Source organism: Oryctolagus cuniculus, chromosome 11, assembly GCF_964237555.1.
Source record: "Oryctolagus cuniculus chromosome 11, mOryCun1.1, whole genome shotgun sequence".
Taxonomy (NCBI): Eukaryota; Metazoa; Chordata; class Mammalia; order Lagomorpha; family Leporidae; genus Oryctolagus; species Oryctolagus cuniculus.
This window is the reverse complement of record NC_091442.1, coordinates 59,854,118-59,876,411: the sequence shown is the minus strand read 5'-3', so window position 1 is coordinate 59,876,411 and position 22,294 is coordinate 59,854,118. Positions and strand designations below refer to the sequence as shown.

At 63.8% G+C, this 22,294-nt stretch overlaps 3 protein-coding genes across 4 annotated transcripts; 1 reads left to right on the top strand and 2 right to left on the bottom strand.

Moving 5' to 3' along the window:
• Positions 1–2,066: 2,066 nt before the first annotated feature.
• On the top strand, positions 2,067–4,144 carry NDUFA4L2 (NDUFA4 mitochondrial complex associated like 2). Its single transcript, XM_002720903.4, has 4 exons — positions 2,067–2,219; positions 2,502–2,590; positions 3,324–3,384; positions 3,456–4,144. Exons 1-4 carry the CDS (start codon positions 2,163–2,165, stop codon positions 3,510–3,512), a joined length of 264 nt encoding a protein of 87 aa, XP_002720949.1. The 5' UTR covers positions 2,067–2,162; the 3' UTR covers positions 3,513–4,144.
• Positions 4,145–4,313: 169 nt separating this feature from the next.
• Positions 4,314–9,005, bottom strand: SHMT2 (serine hydroxymethyltransferase 2). 2 transcript variants are annotated; one of them, NM_001082405.1, is given in 12 exon segments: positions 4,314–4,737; positions 4,836–4,943; positions 5,033–5,188; positions 5,275–5,374; positions 5,556–5,721; positions 5,924–6,063; positions 6,144–6,266; positions 6,441–6,522; positions 6,819–7,019; positions 7,186–7,265; positions 7,694–7,891; positions 8,878–8,948. In NM_001082405.1, coding segments are annotated over 12 exon segments (1,515 nt in total). In that variant the 5' UTR covers positions 8,911–8,948; the 3' UTR covers positions 4,314–4,609.
• Positions 9,006–11,774: 2,769 nt separating this feature from the next.
• Positions 11,775–20,493, bottom strand: NXPH4 (neurexophilin 4). Its single transcript, XM_070052441.1, has 2 exons — positions 20,302–20,493; positions 11,775–13,351 (listed from the first exon to the last, which is right to left on the bottom strand). Exons 1-2 carry the CDS (start codon positions 20,356–20,358, stop codon positions 12,482–12,484), a joined length of 927 nt encoding a protein of 308 aa, XP_069908542.1. The 5' UTR covers positions 20,359–20,493; the 3' UTR covers positions 11,775–12,481.
• Positions 20,494–22,294: the final 1,801 nt, after the last annotated feature.

Below are 22,294 nucleotides of genomic sequence, written 5' to 3'. Positions count from 1 at the left end.
ACGGCCTGCAGATGAGGCGGGAAGAAGGGCAGTCAGATGCCAGGGCAGGTCTGCTCACAGGGTAGAGAGCAGTCATGGGAGCCCCAGGCACGTGAGGCCGCCCGGCCCCAGGAGAGGACCAGCCTGATGCCCGGGAAGCTCCCGTGTCCTCGATCCGCCCTTTGTACCCACCTCACACCACGAGAGTGGAGGCTGAGGCGCCCACTGTCTCAGCAGCGGGATTATCCGGAGTGCCCGGCTGGGCGTGGACCAGGGTTGGTTTTACCTGCTCCAGCGCTGGGAGTGCAGGGCCAAGGCCTCCCGACAGGGGGCGCCCGAGGCCTCGGGCCCCCCCGCCGAGTTGGGAGCCATTCGGCCTCTAGGGGGCGCCCGCACCCACGGACCCGGCTACTCAGGGGCCACGCGGAGCCCAGCTGCGTTTGACCTGCTGCCCCAACAGCGCATGGATTAGCATCCTGGTGTGGTTTAGCCTAATCCGTGCCTAATGAGTCCTGCCATCCCTCAGGGAACGGGGGGGGGGGGCGGGGGCAGAGGGGATCTTGAACCCAAAGAGTTCTGCTTCAACTTGGCCCCCAGAGACCGTGGACGGCAAGCAAAGATAGGAGGCCGGGTAGAGATGGGCTCACAGCCCCGAGACCTGAGGCAGGCGAAGGGTCGGGGCGTCGCGGACGCGGGGAGCAGAAGCAATCATGTCACAGTGCAGCTTGGAGAGTGGGGGGTTGGGGGGCCAGGTTCAAGGCCAGTGGCTCTAAGAAAGGAGCTGGACCGAGGGCCCCGGGCTCACCAGGCCCGGGTCCCCGGACCTCAAGAGAAGAGCCCGGCGTCGCTGCCAGCGCCCTGCTGCCCAGCTGTGCCACAGATGCCAGATGTGCAGCCCAGATGTGCGGCCGCTCGGGCGGAGCCCGCAGCCTAGAGGGCCAGGGGTGCGTGTGCACGGGGAGGGCTCGGTGCTGCCGCGGCTCTGACACCCGTCAGCCCCCGCCCCCGCCCCGCACACGCGTCGCAGCGAGTCTCTGTCTCTTTGTTCTCGCCGTGTCTCTGACACTTTATCTCATTATCCGCCTGAGGGAGGCGGAGAGCCCGGGACCCCACAGCCTAATTACAGCCGCGCTTGGCAGCGCAGGGGGCGGGGGAGGGATCAGCGCGCGAGAAAGGGAGGGGGCTCCCCTCCCCGCACCCCGAGGGGCACAGCGGCAGGGGCACGGGACGGGCTCTGGAGGGGAGATTTGGGGAGGTCGCCGGAGGTTAGCCAGGGAGTGCGGAGGGGCAGTTAGGGCTCAGCTCCTGCGTCCCTAAGACCCCAACTCCCCAGACAGGGGGCGGGTGTGCAGGTCCCCCATCCCCACCCCCCACCCCCCACCCCCCCCACCCCCGGCAACGCAGCCTACACCTGCGTTGGCTGAGAAGCGCCAGTCTGTGTCTTGTTCTTCCTCCCTCAACATCTTCTCCGTCTTTCCCCCAACCCAGTTCTATTCCTTGCCAGGCCACAGCCCAGAGGCACAGGCTGGTTTCCGTGGGCGTGGCCTCCTGCACCCCTACCCTAGGTAGCTAGCAGGGTCAGCTTGGTCCCTCAAGCCCCCACCGTGCCACTACTGACCTACCGTGTCCTGAGCCTGGATGAAGACAGGCCTCCTTCCGGTCCTCCAACACCCCCCCGTGGGGGGGGGGGCGACCACAACAGGGGTTGGGGCAGTGTTTAGTGATGGCAGTCACTGGATGGATAGCGACACTGCCAGCCCTGCCAGTTACCTGAGGGGCCTCAGGGTAACGCTACAGACGCCCTCACTGGTCCCCTGCCACACACCCGTGAACACGTGCCACAGGTGTATCTTGCTGCAGGTCCGTCTGCACATCTGTCCCACAGCCATCCCCCTTCCCTGGTGAGTCTCCAAGTGCGGAGCCTGCGAGGCACCTCCCGCCCTCAGATGCCTAAACCTCCAAAGGGGTGCAGCCAGGGAAAACAGAGAGTCAGAGACCTGTGTGCTCCCCAGCAACTCCTCTCCTGTCCTGGGCCTGGACTTGCAGGCAGGAGTGAGGAACATGGGGTGGGGTGAATCTGCAGAAGAGGCCAGCCCAGCTGGGCTGACCCCTCCCTGCAGGGGCGGGACCCCGAGAGGAGGGAGAGATCCGAGGCACTGGGAAGGAGACACAGGAGAGGCGCTATGGCAGCAACCGGTCTAGGGGCCCGCTTCTACCGGCAGATCAAAAGGCATCCGGGGGTGAGTGCCACCTCTGGCCGCAGATCCACTGCCCCACCCCGTGTCCCGCGGGCCCTGCCTGGGGCCCGTTGCTCCAAGGCTCCCAGTCGTCCCCAGGAGCCCTGATCTGTCCCTCCAGGCTGCCTTGAACAGAAACGCCCTGGGGTGAGACCAGGGTGATCTTAAGAACTTCCAGGTTCCCTACCCCAGAAGGGAGGGAGTCAGAGGCAGGGTGGGGGTGGGGCAGGCAGAGAGCTGGGGGGCAGGAGCTAACCCTGAAGGTGCCCTCCGTGTGCCCTGCAGCTCATCCCGATGATCGGCTTCATCGCGCTGGGCATGGGCAGCGCTGGGCTCTACCTGCTGCGACTCGCTCTGCGCAGCCCCGACGTGTGGTAAAGGACAGGCGTGGCACTCCCGCAGGGGTCTTGGGTGGGGCGGGAAGTCATTGGCCACCAGCAGCGGTGGGAGCGAGCAGTCCTGGCCAGGTATCTCGGGCTGTACCACACCGTATCTCAGGGCTGGAGCCCGCTCCTAACCTGGGAGACCCCGATCTCGGCTCTGGCCTGCCTGGGCGCCCGCTCGTCTGGGGCTCCCGGCCTGGTTGCCATGGCGACGCCGCTCTGCCGATGGCCTCCCGCTTTGGGGCACCTAAGTCCAGCGCCCTGGAGCACCTGGGGCACGGCCGCGTTCGCTGCAGCGGGCACCACTGGGCCCGGGGTGTCGAGGGGACTTCACGCCGGTCGCTGAGGCAGTGAGGGTGGAGGTCCTCCAACCCGCAGCAGGCGTGCCGGCCGCGCGGCACTCTCCGAATCCGCCGCCCTTGGATAATCTGTGCCCAGTTCCCGGACTCTGCTCTGTGGTGTCCGTCTGGGGCGGCAGTGAGCGGGCGGGAGTCACCAGCCCCCACGCTGACAATGGTGACAAGCTGCCTGTCTGCATTGTCAGCACCTGCTAACATACCCCCACTCTGGGAAGCGGGCCCCTAGAGCTGGAGACATGGGTGGGTGGGTGGATGGGGGAAGGGTGGGGGAGCAGGGACTCCAGCTGGGGCCCGGGGCTCATGCAGGCTTCAGGAGTCCTGGCTCCCTGAGAGGAGACCCCAGCCCTGTCCATCGTGCTCCGCAGCTGGGACCGCAAGAACAATCCGGAGCCCTGGAACCGCCTGAGCCCCAATGACCAATACAAGGTGTGTGCTTGCTCCAGGGTGCTCCCCCACTGGCTCGTCCTGGCCCCGGGGCCCACCTCTCCCTCTCTCAGTTCCTTGCAGTGTCCACTGACTATAAGAAGCTGAAGAAGGACCGGCCAGACTTCTAAGCTGCACTGGGCTGCGCTGGCCAGCGCCCCGGTTTCTACTCCGTGCCTGTAGACCCCCTAGGCATCAGTGTGTGCCCCCGTCCAGCTCTTGCTCCCACAGGCCACGTTCCCACACACAGAGGCAGCGGCCCCACCCCCACCCTCCTCCCTCGCTCCCCAGCGGAAGCGCCTCTGACCCTCGGCTGCGGTCCCACGTGGGGGAGGGCAGGCAGCAGCCCCAGGGGGCACCCAAAAGGCCCAAACCAGCTGCTCGGCCCTCCTACCCCACTCTGCAGGGTGTGGCGCAGGCTACGTGCTGAGCGTGGCCGACGTGAGCCAACAGCGAGCAGGGGCCTCTGAGTGCCAAACGACGTGGCGGGCCCCACGTTGGCCCAGGCTCCCGGCGCCTGCCAGGGGCGGCGCTGCTCAGGCTCGGCAGGGCTCGTCTGGCGCCGCCCAGCCTGTCCGCCCAGTACGGGACAGTCCGTCCCCAGCCCAAGCCGGCAGCTTCCAGCGCCAAAGGCGCCCCTCTCGCCTCCCACCTGGGCTTCCCCCTGCCGCTCCCCACCCCTCCCCTCCCTTGCTCCCCTCCGTCCCCGGGGATCAAACAGAAGCAGCCGTGGGCAAAATACAATTTCATTTAACAAATTGAATTTGCTGCGCCTGCTAATCACGTCTGGTGTCGGCTCTGATCAGAGACAGAGAGGAGGCTGCAGCCCCGGGGGTCCTTGTGGTGGGGGGGGCAGGGTAGGGAGGTGCACTTGGAGGGAGAGGAATCACCACACGCCCAGGGGACCCCTCCCATAGCAGCAGAAACGCGGGGCAGGTGAGCATTTTATTAGATAAAAACAGGAAGGAGGGTACCCACCCACTGCTTCCACTGGCTCAGAAGGGTAACGCCCCCCTTCTCAAGAAGGGGTGGGGGGTCTGTAACACTGAGAGTTAGGGCAGAACGCTCCACGGAGGCCAAGTCTTGTTACAAAAATTCTCTTTCTCTGAGCTACAGGTTGTAGGAAGGGGGATTCAGCCTGGCTCTTGCCCTGCAGGCCTGCTGGAAAGACAGGTGGCCATCGCCGCCCCCCCCCCCCCCCAGCCTGGGCCTCATTTCCCAGGCGCCCTCAGTGCTCAGGAAAGCCAGGCATAGGGAAGGCCCTGGCGAACTGCTGCACGCGGCGCCTGAGGTCCGCCAGATGCTGACTTGTTTCCGGGTCCTTGAGCAGGAAGGACTTGAAATCCTGGAGCTTGGCTAGACAGGGGCAGGCAAAGAAGCGCAGTCAGTGGTCAGTGCTCGGGGCAGGCGGTCATGGGAAACCCGCTGGCCCTGGCTCTGCCGTGCCCACTCACCAGTCTTCCTCTTCACCTCCAAACCGATGTTAACCCCCTCGTCTATGAAGTCCACAACTCTCCGGAAGTCATCCTCACGGAACTGCCGAGAAGTCAGGGCGGGGGCCCCTGGGAGAGAAGCAGAGGGGCAGGAGTAGCACCACAGGGCAGCCCCCCGGTGGGGTGTGGGCCCTTCCTTCCCAGACCCCGGGGCTCACCAAGCCGCAGGCCCCCGGGGGTGATGGCACTTCTGTCTCCAGGACAGGTGTTCTTGTTGGCAGTAATGGAAACAAGCTCCAGTACCCGCTCAGCCCGAGCTCCATCCAGACCCTTGGGTCGCAGGTCCACCAGCACCAGGTGGTTGTCGGTGCCACCTAATGGGGGGATAAAAATGGGAGCGTGGTGAGTCCTGGGCCTCCACCCAGAGCTCCAAAACCCTCATCCATCCTCCCTGGCTCACCGGACACCAGGGAGTAGCCTCGCTCCAGCAGCGCGTCAGCCATGGCCCGGGCGTTCTTCAGAACCTGCAGGGAGTACTCCCGGAACATGGGGGTGCAGGCCTGCAAGTAAGACAGCAGCAACTGTGGCCCTGCCCGGCTTCACCCCCAGCCTGCCCCCGGACTCCAGCCTTGGCCTCTCCCGCACTTTCCTTCCATCAGCCCCCACTTGAGTTAGCAAGGTGCAGAGGCCATGCCCTCGGGCCTGTGTGCCCCATCCAGTCCCCAAGAGCAGGCTGCCCACCTGCTTCAGGGCCACGGCTACTGCAGCAATGGCATGGTTGTGGGGGCCCCCCTGCAGCGATGGGAACACAGCGAAGTTGATCCGGTCCTCAAACGTGTAAGGGATCTCCTGGCCAGTCTTAGGGTCCACGGTCCGTACTCCCTTGCGGTAGAAGATGAGGCCCGACCTGGGTGCAGGGTGTGTGATCAGAGGCTGAGCTGGGGAAGGTGGAGGGAGCTGGCCGGCCTGGGCCCCTCGGCCGCGCTTGATGTTCTGGTTTCCCACCCCTGCGTCCCCTGCCAGGGAATGGCCACCATGGACAGACTGGGTGGACAGGAACAGGGTGTGAAGGCGGGGAAGGGCAAGGCCTGCCCGCAGAGAAGCCTGACCTGGCCCCTCGGAGAGTCTTGTGGGTGGTGGTGGTGACAACGTCGGCATGCTTGAAAGGTGAGGGGATCACCTTGGCAGCCACCAGGCCGCTGATGTGGGCCATGTCTGCCAGCAGATGCGCCTTGACCTCGTCACACACCTGGACAGGTAGGGAGACAGGCCTCAGCAGGGGAAGGCTGCACCCCTTCCCAAACCTCTGGGCCGGGGCGCCCCACCAACCTCTCTCATGCGGGCGTAGTCAATGAGGCGCGCGTAGGCACTGGTCCCGGCTATAATAAGCCGCGGCCGGAAAAGCCGGGCAGTCAGAGCCAGCTGCTCATAGTCGATGAGGCCGGTTTGGGGCTAGACAGGAGAGACAGACAGCCAGCTCAAGCCCTAGGGAGGCAGCAGGGCAGCTCCCTCTCCCCCCCGGTCCTCAGGGCTGCCCAGGGCTCCAGCCCCCCACCTCATCCCCTGCTACCGCCTGGACAGAGGAGCCCCAGGCTGGAGCAGCCCCGTCTGTGGCACAGCACTCACGTTGAGCTTATAGGGCATAGACTCGAAGAAGATGGATGTGGCTGATACACGCTTCACATCGGACATGTAGCCGTGCGTAAGGCTGGGAAAGGAGCAAGGGTTAGGGGGCCTCAGAGTGGAACGAGCCAGACTTAGCCACTCCCTGCCTGCCAAGCTCCCCAGGCCTCTGTCCCAGAACACAGCTCCCCGCTCGTCCGCCCGCCCTGCTCTGTCACTCTGGTGGGCTCTGATGCTGCCAGTCTCGCGTCCCTCATCCACAGTAACACATGGGACAGGGACAAGCCTGTGCCGTCCGCACGGCGCGCGAACAGCAGGTGTCGGCAGAAAACTCCTTCCTTACCCCAATCCCGCCCCCTCACTGTTCCCCTCCATACTCACTGGCCCCCATCAGGCAGGTCCAGCCCCATGATGCGGTCGTGAGGCTGCAGAAGGGCTGTGTAGGCAGCCAGATTGGCTGGGGACCCCGAGTAGGGCTGGACGTTGACTCCCCACTGGGCAGGATCCAGGTCAAAGGCTTCCAGGGCCCGGCGCTGGCACAGCAGCTCAATCTCATCCACCACCTCTGCTCCCCCGTAGTATCTGTGGCAGGAGAGGCGTGCATAAGGGCCCAGAGAAGGGACCTGGGCCAGCAGCCAAGGACTGGCAAGGTCACTCCTCGATAAACACCGGGAGGGTCCAGGTAGGTCCCCCGTCGGGAGCACCAGCCCTGATGTCGCCCTCCAGCCCTGGGGTGCCTCGCCCTCACCTCTTGCCAGGATAACCCTCCGAGTACTTGTTGTTCAGACAGGACCCCAGGGCCTCCAGCGCAGCTCGGCTGCAGAAGTTCTGGGGTGGTGGGGGGGCAAGGTCAGACGGCACGGAGTCCCTCCCTCTGGACCCCCACAGCCCCACCCTGCCAGGGCCCCGCAGGGAGCTCAGGGTGCCTTGCCAGAGGCACCATTCTCAGAACCCCAGCTGCCACGATGCGTGTCCCCAGCGAGGCCCCTGGTGCACCCTGACACGTGCCTCCAGGCTGCTCTTCCCTCCAGGGAGGGCAGGAGGAAGCGGAGGAGCCTGGAGCGGACCTGGAAGGCTGTGGGATGCCTGGATGCCACATCCCCTTAAGCAGGCTGGCTCTGTCGTCGTTTGAGAGGACAGTCCAAAGAGGAGACACGCCCAGCAGAAAGGGCCGGGCCTGAGGGGACACCAGAAGTCTCACTAAGACAACTTCTTTCGTCCTGCACCTGCTCCACGCCCCGCTCCCAGGGTCCCACCTCTGACGCAATGAGTTCCAGGCCACGGCACTGCCTGTCCTTCTCCCTCTGCAACAGCTCCCACATCTCAGGGTCAGTGTCCGAGAGGCTCTCCTGGCCGGTCCAGCCCCTGCTCGCTTCCCCAGTCTGAGTCTGCGCCGCCTTGCCGTGCTGAGCCCGCACGGCCGTCCTGACCAGCGGACCACATCTCTGCAGAGGCTGGGGGCAGGAAAAGCCAGGGTCAATCCCAACTCACCCAGGCGGTCTCCCAATCACCCCCAGCCAGGCTCACACGGCCCTCTGGCCATACACCAAATGGCCAGTGGTCCAGCCAGCTGGCTCCCGTTCTTGCCACCTCCACCTCTATCTTTCAAAGCCAGTTCCAGACCAAGGTTGAGATCAAGGTCCAGGGGGTGGTACTGATTCACTCCACTCAGCTCACCTCCTTCGAAACTCCCTCCACCTCACCCCAGAAGCCATTACGTGAAGTCCCAGGGTAAAGTTGTCCTCCATGTCTGTACTCCCCAAACCCCAAACCCAGGAAAGGGCCCCTGAGGTTCTAGAACCTGCCCGCCCACAGGGACAAAAGGGCCATCTGGGGTGGTGGTGGGGGACCTGCTACCCCAGGCCAAGTCCACACAGGCTGTGGAGGTGGTTTTCCCAGGGATGGAGGTGGGAGGGTAGACCCTCTGCAGCCCCTGGGTTACAGGTACGTGTTGGGGAGGGGAGTTGTTTGGCTGAAAGGGAAGCCAAAAACCATATCCTGTTCCCTTCACCCCTAACTTTTCCACCTCCGTCCAGCCACACTACCGCTGGCTGGACCCCTGCCTGATGCAAGCGGTGGGGCTCAGTTGCATCATGTGCATGGTTCAGAGCCGGCCGCAAAGGTTCGGTTTGCTGGTCCGGGCCGGGAACCCAGCTAGTTCCCCAGTACAGGGTCCCCAGGGCATCCGGCGCGGTCCTCTCCCCTCGTGCCACGTGAAGTGGGCGGTCACGCGGCTCTGTGGCGACTGAACGCTGGAACAGCGAGGGTCCCCAGCTCACCCCTCGCGTGCCCAGCGGTTTCGGGGAACTCCCTAGTTACATACATACATGAGCACATGCGGTGGAAAAGCCAAGAGAACCCCAGAGTTTGTGAATGGGAACTAGGAAGGGGGAGGGGTTCTTTTCCACTAGTCACCCTGCCTCCGGAGCCCCATTCTTACCCGAACTGCCCAGAGCAAAGAGAAGGGCAGCATGGCAACCACAGGTCGCAGAAGGTCCAGCCACCAACTCTGGCCCGAGGTAGCAGGGGGTCGGAAACAGACCCGATGTGAGAGCGCGTGCGCGAGATCTACCCGCCGAGCCAGATTTCAGGGGCGGGATCTACGCATGCGTGATAGTGACCTTTTGAGCCTTTTGGGAATTGTAGTTTTTCTCGTTTCTTCCGCTTCTTTCCCCCCATCTGTAGTCCCAGGATTAAAAGCCCTTGCCTGGAATAAAAGAGATTCATTGCCACCCTACTCCTTACAGTTCAGCTTTTCAGGATTTCATTTTCTTGTCGATTGTCAAGACAAGTTGATTGGGTGCGTACTGAATACCTAGCATTATTAGCAATCTGGGAGATTCAAAGACTCCTGTACAAAACAGAGAGCTGTTATGGTATCCTGGTTTACAAGGGGGAGAGACCTGAGTTCAAGTCCCAGCTCCAGGACTAACTAGCAAGTTAGCCTGTGTGGGCCTCAGTTTCCTCACTTGTAAAGCCACAGTGAAATAGCACATGCTGGGTGATGGACTGGCAGTATTCATGGGAAGTGCTCTGGGGCTGATCTGCTTCTGAGCCACCCCGGATCCCTCTGAGGCCGTCCTCTGCCTTTCCTGACAAACCCGAGAGCAGACAGCCCCTCCTGTTATGCACCTGTTGCGTTCTGTTGCCTGTTCATCAGCCTCTTGATGTCCCAGCAGCCAGCGAAGGCCTTTATATCCAACCCCAGAGGCACAGATCCTGGGAACCGGGAGGGATCTTCTCCTTAGCCTTCCTTCATCTGGATAAAACCCCTGGGCAGTTCCCAGATGAGTGAGAGGCCTCTCCTCAGAGGTGGTTGACAAAGTGTGGGCATTCCGCCCACTTGTGCTAACACATAAGCAAACCTCTCCTCCGGGAACCTAAAAAGCAGTGGTTTGGGGAACCATTCCTCACACAGCCATATTACACACATTCATCCATTCATTCAACTGACAAATGGAACTCCGGCTCCGCCGGGAGCTGGGCATGGCACTGGAGTTATTAAGGAGGGCTCACTGGCTGCTGGGACATCAAGAGGTAGACAGGTTGGGGCCAGCGCCCTGGCTTAGCAGGGTAAGCCTCTGCCTGCAGCTCCAGCATCCCACATAGGTGCCGGTTCAAGTCCAGGCTGCTCCACTTCCGATCCAGCTCCCTGCTGATGCACCTGGGAAAACAGCAGAAGATGGCCCAGGTGCTTGGGCCCCTGCCACCCACGTGGGAGACCCGGAAGAAGCTCCTGGCTCCTGGCTTTGGATCGGCGCAGCTCTGGCAGTTGTGCCCATTTTGGAGTGAACCAGAGGATGGAAGACCTCTCTCTCTCTATATATATATATATATGTGTGTGTGTGTGTGTGTGTATAACTCTGCCTTTCAAATAAATAATTTTTTTTAAAAAAAGAAGTGGACAGGTTACAACATGTGTCTAGATCAGTAATATGCAGGGATGCCTCACTCTGCTCCCAGAGGCCCAGAGGGAGTGGGGAGGGGCAGGGAGGGGAGGAGGAGGTGGCCTTGGAGGAAACAGGTACCTGAGCCAGAGGAAGAGGAGCTGATCTGTCCCACAAGTGTGTTCCCAAGCAAAGTCTCATCTCCTCCCCCCCACCCCGTGTGATTTTACGGCGACATCGTTACAAGGGAGGAAGCCGAGGCCCACGGAGCTACCTTGCTAATTCCAGTCATTCCCACCTAGTGGTCATACCCTCAGCTCCAACCTCCTTCCCGCCACTCCAGCTCAGCTTTCCTCAGGCAGTACGAGCCTTCTGGGTTCTTCCTGCAACCTCTGACCCAGGGCCCCTCCCCGTGCCCGCTTGCGCTGGGCTGAGTCTGTCCTTGGCCCAGCCACCCTCTCAGCGGGCATCCACCTGTCCACCGGTCCACCCATCCACCTAGCAGCCGCTGACTTTCTGCTCGCAGACTTCTCATACCCTGGCCTGTCTGGGTCAGACCTGGCCCTGACTCAGTTTCTGGCTGTGTGTGTGTGTGGGGGGGGGATCTCCTGGGGAACATGGCCCTCCCCCAGGGGGCACCTGGACAGTGGACACCGGGAAGCAAGGCGGAGGAGGAGGGCCGGTCTCGGTGCCTCAGCTTGTCCGAACCCCCTCCCTCGCCCCAGTCAGGGGTCCCACGGGGAGGGGGGCCGCTGAGCTGAGAACTGCTAATGAAGCCGCAGCCAATTAACGCCCGGGCCAGGGTTGGGGGCGGATAAAATTAGCAGCCGCGGCTGCAGGAAAGAGCTGGAGGCGGGGGTGGGGAGGGTGGGCAGCTGGCTGGAGGGGCCTGTGTTTGCAAGCGGCTAGCAGCGGCGTCGCGGCCCCGCCCTCCAAACCCGCGCCCGGCCCTTCCCCCACCCCCTCATCCCAGTGCTCCCTCCCTCTCTCATCCGTCTGCAAACTCAGCGCCCACGAAATTAGGAAGGAAAAGGAAGATCGATGACTCCAGATGCTGCAAACACCGTTCCCCCTCCCTCCCAACCTGCCGCCTCCCCCCAGCCCCGCGGAGCTTCGCAGGTTGTCAGCGCTCTGCCCACGCCGTCCCCGCAGGTCCATCCCATTTAAGGTCTTGTACCTCCTTCCCCAAATAGTTCGCCGCTCCCCACTGAGGTCTTCGGGCTCCAGCCCATTCGCCTCCAACCCATTCGCCACAGCCGCCTTCACTCACCTCGGGGAGGAGCCTCATCCCTCCTCCACCCGGTCTTCGATGACCTTTCCGGTGCCGGCTCTTGGCAAGCTTTGCCTCAGTTTCCCCAGGAGCCGCCCAGGGAGGAGGCCCCCGGCAGGTCTCCACCAGACAGAAACCCACACCTGCCCCCCTCTTCTCTACAAAGGTCTCACACAGACGCGTATTGGATTTCACTTTATTTTGTTCCCTTCCCCGTCTGTTTTGGCGTATAAAAAATATCACCGAGAGGAAGCAGGCAGAGAGGGCAGGTGGAGCTGGACTGCGGGGACGGGAGGAGGGCGGGCCCAGGGCGGGGGCCCGGGGCGGCACCTCGGCGCACGAGTTCTGCTTCCGCTACCCTAAGGGGTTGCGAGGAGAGGGTAGGGGGGCAGGCAGACCGCAGGCAGACAGCGACGGGGACGGGCCGGGGCTATTGGCCTTTGCAGGCTTACACACGGGGGCAGGTGCGGCAGGAGGACAAGCGCATGGGGGAAGAGAGTTAGGGCGGGAGGAGGGTGCCAGGCAGGCATCATTAAAGCTGCAGGCAAAGGGAGTGCCCATCCCAGCGCCGGGGGCGAAAAGGGCATCCAGTGTAGACCTCGTGGGCGCTGGAAGCACCTTCCAGCCACGTATTCTGGGGCTGCGTTCCTGCCCCTCCACTTTAGGGGCGTGCCTCGGGGCGGGGGCCATACCATCCTCCTCAGGGGCACTCTCTGCTAGGAAAAGGGGAAACGCGCCTGCTGATGGGCCCGGGGAGGGCCATTCCCCTCCGCCCGCAGAGTGGAAGGGCTGGACGCGGCCACAGGGAAGGAGAGGTACGGGGAGGGGGGGTTCCACCTAGCCAGGCTGGGATTTGGCGGAAAGGTCGGGGCCGGGGGCGGGGCGCGCTATCCAAAGTAGGGGTGCTCGCTCTGGAAGTTGTAGTCTGGGCACACCTTCTGCACCAGTTTGTAGTCAAAGCTGAGGAAGGAGACGAAGATGCAGATGACTTTGAAGGGCTTGGCACAGAGCCAAGCGGCCTGGCTCTGAGTGTGCTCAGTGAAGCACACCTGCGATGGGTCGTACAGGCACGGGCGGTGCTTGCGCGCGCGGTTTGTCTTCTCATACTCCACGTGGCAGTTGAAAGCGCGAGACTCTTTGGCCCCAGGCACTCCCAGCGCGCCCCCGAGGGAGCCTGCTAGTGCGCCCCCAAGGGTGCCCCCAAGCCCCGGCCCCGCTGCCGCTGCAGTCACCCCCAGCGGGGGCCCCAGGCCCGGGAGCACCCCCTCCAGGGCCAGTGTAGACTGCAGAGGGTGGGGGGCCGGCCCGGGCAGCCAGACGCCCCCGAACTCGACACGCTTGGAGGGCGGCACGATGCTCACACTGAGGTTGCCCAGGCTGGAGGAGTTGTGGCGGAAATACACACTGAAGGTACCGTTCACGTGGTCCACGATCTTGCCAGTGACCAGCAGCGAGAACTTGAGGGTATGCACCCGAAAGTAGAAGTCTCCCCAGCCGAAGATCTTTTTGGCTCGGGCCGCTTTAATGGAAGGCTTCCTCTTGGTGCGCGGCACTGGCAGCGCGCCGGCAGCCCCGGCCCGGGCCAGCGCCCCCGTGTGGTTAGCCGGCCAGGCCCAGCTCCAGGCGCGGGCGGCGCCCAGGCCCTCGGAGGACCTGGACGCTGGGAGCTGTTGGCCAGTGGCACCCCCTCCGGCCGCGGCGGGGCGCAGCTCCAGGTACTGCGGCAGTCCGGACTCCGGCAACTGGGCGCTGGCGGCCTGTGCACGAAGAAAGAGCAGGAAAGAGAGACGCTGGGGTTGACCGCGCCTGAGCCCTCCCCACGCCAGCCCTTCCCGTAGGCCGCAGCGGGGGATGGGGGTGTCTTCAAGATGGCCCTGGAGCAAGCCTGCGCGGCCTTTTCAAGCTGTATGGTCTTGGCCAAGTCACCGCAAATATCGGGACCTCAGTTTCTCCGTCTGTGAGATGGCGCTGCGATGGAGCTCCGTTCACTCACGGAGCTCCAGAGTGAGCCAAAAAACCACAGCCGGTGCGGGAGTGGATCTGAGTAGGGAGTGCAGCTCTGGAGCCGGGTCCCCACTACCCTGGCCTGCAGCTGGAGAGGCTGTGGCCGCGACCTCATCCAGCGCCAAGAAAAAGGTGCGAGGAGCTCCCGCCTCACCTCCGCCCCGACCGGCCTTCGGGCAGGGGGCGCGTTTGGGGTGCCTTGGATTGTGGCTGGAGCCGTAATGGGCACCACTCGCTGCGTGCGCGGGGCGGCGCTTCCCTGGGCTCAGAGGGGACCTAGGGGAGCCGGACCGCCCGCCCCCACCCGTCTGTGAGTCTCAGGTGGCGGCCGATCTGGGAGACAGCGCGGGCGCGAGTACAAGATGGATCGAGAGGCGGGAGCGGCCGGGCCAGGCCCGGGCCATCAATTATCTGGGCGGGGGGGTGGGGACGGGGAGGGGTGGCCGGGAGTGAAGGAGACCGGGAGAGCGAGAAGAAGAAATATGGAGATGCCGCTCGGGCGCGGGAGCGGGAGGGAGAGGAGCGGTGCGTGTCAGAGTGTGTCATTCAGCCTCGCCGGCGGCCCCGCTACTGCGGTCCCGCGGGGGAGGCAGCGCCGCGTGCGGGGTCTGGGCGGCTGTCTACCTCCCGGGGCTCTGCGGTGACTGTGTGCTTGAGCCTGAGGGGGCGCGGCCGCGCGCGCGCCTGGCTTGGCTGCGCGCGCGTGTGCGTGTCGCTCGGTGGTGGCCGTGTCTGTGTGACTCTCGTGGCTGCCTGTGTTTGTCTGGAGAGATCACTCTTCCTCTGTGAGCACCACCTTTCATCCTCTCTGTATCCGCAGACACAACAAGTGTGGCCGCACTGTGTCCCCACAGGCGTGTGGGAGCGTGTGTGAGTGTCCCCGGGGGCTGAGCTCCGGTCCGAGGGTGACTAGGGAGGTTGGGCAGCAAGAGTGCCCCCTGTGTTTGCACACGCCCGTGTGTCCACACCGCATGTCCACGGGGGATGGGGACAGCAGAACAAGCTGCCGGGCTGGAATCTCCTCAGCCGCCTGCGATCCCGGGTTATTAATGCTGCCGCCACCCGCCCGTCATACATATTTATCGGCCCTTCGTTCCTCCTCCCATCCAGCCCTCCTCCCAGCCCAGGTGAGGGGGGCAGGGGCGCAGCAGTGACTGAGTCAGACAGACAAGCTGGAGCTGACATGTAACATCTGGGGAGTGGGCTTCCGAAGGGCTGGGGCAAGGAGAGGAGGCCTCCCAGGGGGAGGGGAAGGGGTCTGAGCCCCTGGGGCTAATGTGGGGAGAGCAGGGTCTGAGCCCAGGTTGGGGAGGTCTGGCGAGGAAGGATTGGCTGAGGCTTCTGGGGGTGCCTGGAAGAGTGGGTTGTTTGAACTCTGACCTTTAATCCCACCCCCTCTGGACCCCATCGCTGTTCTCTCCGGGAAACCCAGCCACCGAAGTCCCTGGTCGCCTGACCCCAAATGCCACCCAGTCACCTCTGCCCAGCAAGCCCCAGGCCCCTTGTCCTGCACCCAACCTAGGACGGGGCAGGGCTGCTCAGTCCCCTGACTTCCAGGACAGGGGGTCTGGGGGAGGGGACCCGGTTTGGCAGGGCAGAGAAAGGTGCCAGGATGCCCCCCCCCCCCATCCCAGACAAATTGCCGTCTCTACTTCTCTGATCCTGGCAAATCCCTGGGCTTTGGGCTCTGGAACCCCCACCTGCCACTGGAGACAGCCAAGATAAAAGGGAGAGTTGAGGGGGCCGGCCACAACGACCTTGGCGGGGGGGGGCTCACATGGGAAGGGCGAGCTGTGAGGAAACGAGCCGAGAAATGGGAACATGGAATAAAATAAAATCAAATCCTCCCTCTGGCTTCCTTGATCGCTCGAGCTCGCTCTCTCTCGCTCTCCCTCTCTCTCTCGCTCTCCCTCTCTCTTGTTTTCCACCCCCCCCCCAGTCTCTTCCTGCACTCTCAGTAATTACCTCCTTCTCTCCCTGTCTGTCTGTCTGTCTGTGGTTTTCTCTCTCCGTCCTTCAGGGTGTCTGTCTCCCACCCTGGGGGAGGGGTGGGAGCGAGGTGATAAGGGGCTCCTGTCTGCCCCCCCACCGTGGCTGATGGAGGGAGCAGGGTGTTGTCCAAGGAGGGGTCCCCCTGGATCCAGAGCCACTTTAATTAAGCTAATTGGGCGCGGTGACATTTGCAGAGGGGAGAGGCTAGCACAGCTGTCGGCTCAGAGCCGGGGAGCGGAGGTGCGCGGTGGCTGGGGGGGGGCTTCAGCAGGCTCATCCAGGCCCTTGCGGGTGGGAGCCGAGCCAGCAGCGCTTTGCCCCCAAGGCAGCGGCCCACGCACCTGGGGGGAGTTGAGGCTGCCTCTTGCTGCTAAACAAACTCCCCGGGGAGGGGGGAGGATGGGGCCCTTTGGGATGGGACTGCTGGGAACGGGGGAGGGTCAGGCTGTGGGCCCCCCAGCCGCATTGCAGGGTGCACCTCCCTCGGGCCTCCCGACTGCGCGGTGGCTTTCCTCTTGATGCGTGGGTCAGGCAGGGCACTCAGCATTCAGCTGGGGGAGGGGACAGCCCCCTGTGGCTGGGGAAGGGACAGCCCAGGCCTGGACTGAGGAAGGGGAGACAACAGCATGCCGAGCCCCTGCACCTAGGAAGACGCCAGGGCGAGGGCACCGCAGTCAGGGCGGGGAGGAGTCTGGCTGAGAACCAAGGACAGAGGTGGGGTGACCAGGACAGGCTGGGGTGAGGACTAGAGCAGCCGGAGGGGAGTCGGGATTGGGGACTGGCCAGGCACAGGCATAGGGTGCTGGGATGAGCAGGAGGTGAGGCTAGGCCAGGGGCTTAGGAGGAGGAGGTGATGAGAAATGGTGGCCAGGCACTGGGCAAGACAGTGTTGGGGACAGGGTGGGGACCACAGACAGAAGATGGAGCATGGTGGAATGGGAACCAAGTAGGGACAGGGTTAGTGGCTGCTAGGCATTGGGGGCAGGTGGGAATGAGGATGGGACACGGTCAGGGACCGAAAGGGGTAGAACAGAAATGGGAGGATATTGGGCAAACACAGGAATGCTGGGGCTGCAGACACCCAGGAGATGGGAATGGGGTGAGCAGGTGGGGACTAGAATGGGAAATGGGGGGCAAGGAAAGAGATGGGAGAGACGGAGGGGGAGAGGCGTTGAGGACAGGTGTGGGACACAAACGGGGGGGGGGGGGACAGAAAGCCAGGCAGGATCAGGCTCTGGGAGGGGCCAGGCAGGTGGAGGCGAGGGGACCTTGTTCCAGACCCTAGTGCCTGGGGCGGTGGGAGACGGCTGGTGGGGTGGGCTCTGCCCTTGGGCCAGGGGGGCCCCTCCCCCTCAGCCCCGCCTGCCCGCCTGCTTGCGGCCTGCCGCGCAAGGCTCACCGTTATCTGAATTTTGATTTTATTTTATTTTATTTTATTTCCCTGCTTCCTAGAGCCGGCGCGGTCCCCACGGGAACGGCCACCCCCCGCCCCCCGCCCCGCGCCTCACTTTATTATTGCAATAAATGTGCCTATAAAGGCGCCGGCTCCGGGGCGCGTGGGGGGGGCGGGGAGCCGCGGAGCGGGGATGTAATTTCCCGAAGCCGGAGCCGGAGGGGGAGTGGGCGGGGTGGAGGTGGAGGAGGGGCAAGCGGGGGAGAGGGGGAGACTCGCCAATTTCCACCGCTCAAAGCGGCGCTCCCTGCTCCCCCGCCCCGCTTCGCAGCTCGCTGCCGCCCCACTCCTGCGACTCCCCCTGTACTTGAGCCCCGGCCCCTCCCCCATGACCCTGCCCCCCTCAGTGACCCTATCCCCCTCGTGGCCCCGCCTACCGAGAGAATGCCGCCTTCCAAAGTTCTCGTTCCCTTGCCAATTACTCCTCTGACCCCTGTCTGAGAGCCCCCTCACCCCAACTTACCTGCTCTCTCACTGTTTATTTGCTCCCTCCCCAGTGACCCTGACCCCAGTGACCCCTTGCTTCTGTCCTTATTATCTCACCTCTTTCCCATGCACCTGCTCCAGGATCTCGCCCACCCTGAGTCGTGACCCCCTAAATTCTCCTTTCCAATGGAGCGCCTGCCCCCATTCAGGGGCTTCCACTGCAGGCTCTGGCTCCAGGGAACTGTCACAGCAGCCCCCTCCCCTGTGTCTCTGGGCCAGCTGCTGCCTCTGATCACCCCCAAATCCTCACCAGCAGCTCTAGGCCCTGGCCCAGGCAGCGCGTGCCTAAGTGGCCCAGCCAGAGATTAGCTGAGGGGCTGGAGGGGGTGTGGAGGCGGGAGGGGGTGGCTGGACCAGGGGCTGTGGCCAGCGGCTCACAGAGGCTCATTCAGGCCTAATCCTTCCCTGAGGCAGGATAGAGCTGGAAGGTCCCACAGGGCCCCCGCCCCTGCCCTCCCCAGCTAATTAGTAATTAGTGATTAGTGATTAGTGACTATTGATCGCCTGCTGCTTCTCCCAGTAGGCAGCTGCTTTGGCAAGGGTGGGAGAGACAGCGAGAGAGAGGGGAAGAAGGAGTGAGACAGTTAGAAAGATCCCGAGGAAGCCTCAGCAGACAGAGGCCAGAGCCCCAGCGGCCATGCAGGCCACGAGTCCTAGCCTGAAGCACGCAGGAGGCTGGAGCAGGTGGAAAGAGGGAGAGACCCTGGGGAGGCCAGGCCAGTGAGCTGGGCGCAGGAGGCAGGGCTGTTGGCATCTGATGGCCAGGGCTTTCCAAAGCTACCCTGTATGCTGTCCCTCACCCAGGTCAGCCTCTCCTTTCGCCCACTCCCACTCGCTGGCACAGAGACACCCGGAACATACACACACATAAGGCACGATCAGGTATGTGAGCACGCCCTGAGGCTCATAACTCCCTACCCACACTCAAATGCACCCAAAACTACCAACACACGGATACACACTCACACACCCCAGGGACTCACCTCCAGACAGCACACGGACCTGGGGTACATACGCAGGCACACTCGGTACTCACGAGTGCACACCGTGTGTGGACACCCGAAGCCTTTGCGACCCACACTTCCCCAGGAACAGCTGTCCACACCCCCCACACCCACAGGGTGTACATACACCCTGCCAAGCACAGGCTCTCCCATGCACACGAGCCGCTCTCCCCACCGGCTCCACCACGAAGGCCCACAGCTGCAGCTCGCTCGCACTAAGATAGCTCCCATCGCTCATATCCCCGAGCTCGCTCTCCCTCAAGTCTCCACCAGATGTTTCCTTCCCCTTCAGGGGGCAAAGGAAATTAAACCAGATCTCTGCACAGGGGAGTTTATTTGACGGGAGAGTAGGGAGCAGGAGGAAGCAGGAGGAGGAGTAGGGGCGAGCCACCCTACCTCCCCCCAACCCCAGGCCTTCCTGCAGGGTGGGTGGTTGGCCCAGACCCCCCTCTGCAGCCCTCTAAGGGCAGCGCTGGGCATCTCGTGCAAAAGGAGCTCCTGCCCGAGGCAGCAGTGCCTACCTTCCTGGCCCTCAAGGTCACCAGGATGGTCTGGGAGAATGGGGTGCTCTATTGCCGGCTTCCCAGGGGGCAGTCCCTGCCCTGCTGGAGTCACCATGTGTGATTCGGCTGAGCAGGTGGTGGACCAAGGGCCGGGGAAAGGGGGACTACACCTTTCCAGGCTCCAGGGGCTGAGGGGGTGGGGAGGGAGAACTAGGGAGCCACCTACCTGCTTGTGAACCAGGTAGGTCACAACTGGAGTGCAGAAAACCAGAAACCCACGGGCAGCAGAGGCTTAGGGAAGGAGATGTGGGTCCAGGGCTTAGGCCCCGTTGTATTATGGGAGACACACCAGGGCCCCAAACTGCTGGCTGCACCCTAAGGCAAGTGCTGGCACTCTCCCAGGCCAGGTGGACACCACCACACCACAGCAGCGGACACATACACCCTGTGCCCCAGCACCAGACATTCAAGCCTGGCTCCCCTGGACACACCCACGCACACAGGTGCACACCAGGACGCACACTGCACATAGGAGCACACCCTGTACACCAAGTGGAGAGCCAGGCAGATCAAGTCTGCGCCCCCTTAGCCTTTGCGTCCTTGCCCGGGAACCTCAGGGAGGCAGGCTATCTAGAGAGGTTGGATTAGGAGGAGAGACTCCCCTTCCAGACAGCACCCCCCACCCCCGCCATTTGCGGGGCGCGAGAGGGGGGTGTGTCTGCGAGGTTGTGCAGGGGAGATGGTGTCTCCGCGGGAAATGTAATGGGAGACTGTAGCCAAGTTCAGCCGTGTCTGTGTGGGTCCGTGTGTGCGCGTGTGCTCCGGCCGTGTATGCTCGGAACCAGAGCCTCCCTGGCATCTTGACAAGTGCAGAGAAGAGAGACGGGGAGGCGGGGGTGGAGGGTTGGAAAGACCGACAGACAGAGAGGAAGGCGAGCGAGGTTGGCGCGGAAAGCCGGCAAGGCTGACACCCTGCTGGCTTGTCTGTCTGTCTCGCACTCCCGCTCTGTCTGGCGCACTCGCGGGTCGCGCCTTGTCCCCTCCCCCGCCGCGCCCGAATCCACACCCGCGCCGGCCTCCACCCCGCGCCCCCTCTCGCCTTCCGCTAACTTGCGCTGGGAGAGATCCAGTCCGGAACCCGGCGATCTGTCCGTCCGCGTCCCCCTACGCCGCGCAAAGTTGGGCCGCTCGGGGCTGGGGGCGGGGCGGGCGCGCCGAGCCCCTCGCACTCCGGGACCTTCGCGCCCCAGCCCCGCCGCCCTTACCTTCCTCACGAGCCACGGGCCAAAGAGCAAGAGGAACCATTCCGGGAGCAGCCGCATCTTCCCGGGCGGGCGGGCGGGTCCCGGGGCGGGCCGGAGCCGGGCCTCGGGACGCAGGGCTCCGGGCGGGCGCGCGGCGGCGGGAGCAGGCGGCGCGGCCCGCGGACTGCGCGCGAGGAGCGGAGCCGGCGCTGGGGGCGGGGCGCGGGAGGGGGAGAAAGTTGGGTCGGACTCGGGCGGGCGGGGGGCGGGGCTCCGCGCCGCTCCAATCCCGGCCGCGCCCCGCGCGCCCCCTCCCGCCCAGCTGGGGGCACCGAAGGTGACTTTCACCCCGACACGCCCCGGACACGCCCCTTGGCCCAGGTGCGAAGCGAGAGGCTCGAGGGGCCCAGGGGCCGTGTACCCCACCTGCGGGCTCTGCACACCCAGGTGGACCGGGGCAGGGCGTGGGGCTCTGGGTTTAGGGACCTGCAACACGAAGCGGGGGACACAGCGGAGCCGGAGCCCGGCGGCGCAGCAGGACCAGGGTCTCTCGGTGCTCCGGGCCAAGGTGGGTCCCCGGGCCGGAGCAGGGCAGGGGCCGAGGTGAGGGCGGGTGGGGCCTCGGGCGGCCGCCGCCGCGCGGCGCTGACGGGGATGGATGGGCGCCCCGCGGCTCATTCGGCCCGGAGATGAGAATCATTGATCACGGACGGAAACCCCATCACGTCTGTCAATAGGGCTGACGAACGGCGCCCGCCGCCCCGCCCCCGCCCCAAGACACCCCTGCGGCCCCGGGACACTTCGGCGAGACGGGCGGCTCACCTTTGCCCCCCCCCCACGCCCCACAGCGCAGACCCCCACGAGGGGGCTGGGCAGGAAGTCCTTCTCGTAGCCGCCGGCCCAGCCTCCTGGTGCAGCCTCTGTCCCTTCCCTGTCGCCGTCCCATCTTTCACCATTAGCTCTTCTTGATCCTCGTCCCCTTCCCGGTCTGTCTCTGTCCTTGTCTCTGTCCCCAGCCCCAGCCCTGTCTCTGTCCCTGTCTTGGCTGTTTCTTCCTCCTGCTCCCTCCTCCCTGTAGTCTCTCTCCCTGCCCTGGAGTCTTTAGCTGTCGCTGTTGCTATGCGCTGAGGCTATACCGAGGTTGTGGTATGACCCACACCTTAGACAGGAGAGATCCTGGCCAGCGAAGAGATGGAGAGAGGGGCGTGCACCCCGAGATACCAACACAGCCCCTCCTAGGTGTGCTCGCTCTGCATCCACGGGGCCAGGCTCCTTCGTGGAGGTGCACCCACATGGCAGAGCACTCGTGGAGACCAGCACACAGGAGCAGGTGCACAGCCAGGGTGCACACCAACACACATGCTCATTTTGTGCACACACACACAGACGCACAGTGTAGGAGAAAAACACATACCCGCACAAGAGATGAGCACACCCAGCCAGGTACTCAGAGAGCTCTGTTCCCCACCCCCTTGGCCAAGAGCACACACAGAGACAGGTGCATTCGGGCAATGTCAGCCCAGAAGACCCGCCGAGGCATGTACAAAGGTAAGTATGAGATGTCATACGTACACACACACGCACGCACAGGTCAGGGAAAGGATAGGGATGCTGGAGGAGGCAGACTGGGACATCCAGGGAGACAGAAGCCAGGAGGTAGGAGCCCCGGGGAGGGGTAGCACAGAGGAGTGAGCAAGAATGGGCAGAAATGTCCAGGCTCCAGGCCACAGAATCTGAGAGCCCAAGTCCCTCACCCAGGGGCTGCTTTGGGGGTGGGTGGGGGCAGCGGGTACATCAGGACAGATGCCCATCATCCTGAAGCCTTGCAGGCCCACCCCATTACTTGTCCCTTGTTGCTACAGTCTCAGGTCATCCCGTTTTCTCACCATTATACATTTGCATGCAAACACACACACACACACACACACACACACACACACGTCCCCCTGGCTCTTTGCTTCTGCTCGATACTCTTGTTTCTGAGTCTGCCTCTCATTCTGACTGTCTCGGCCTC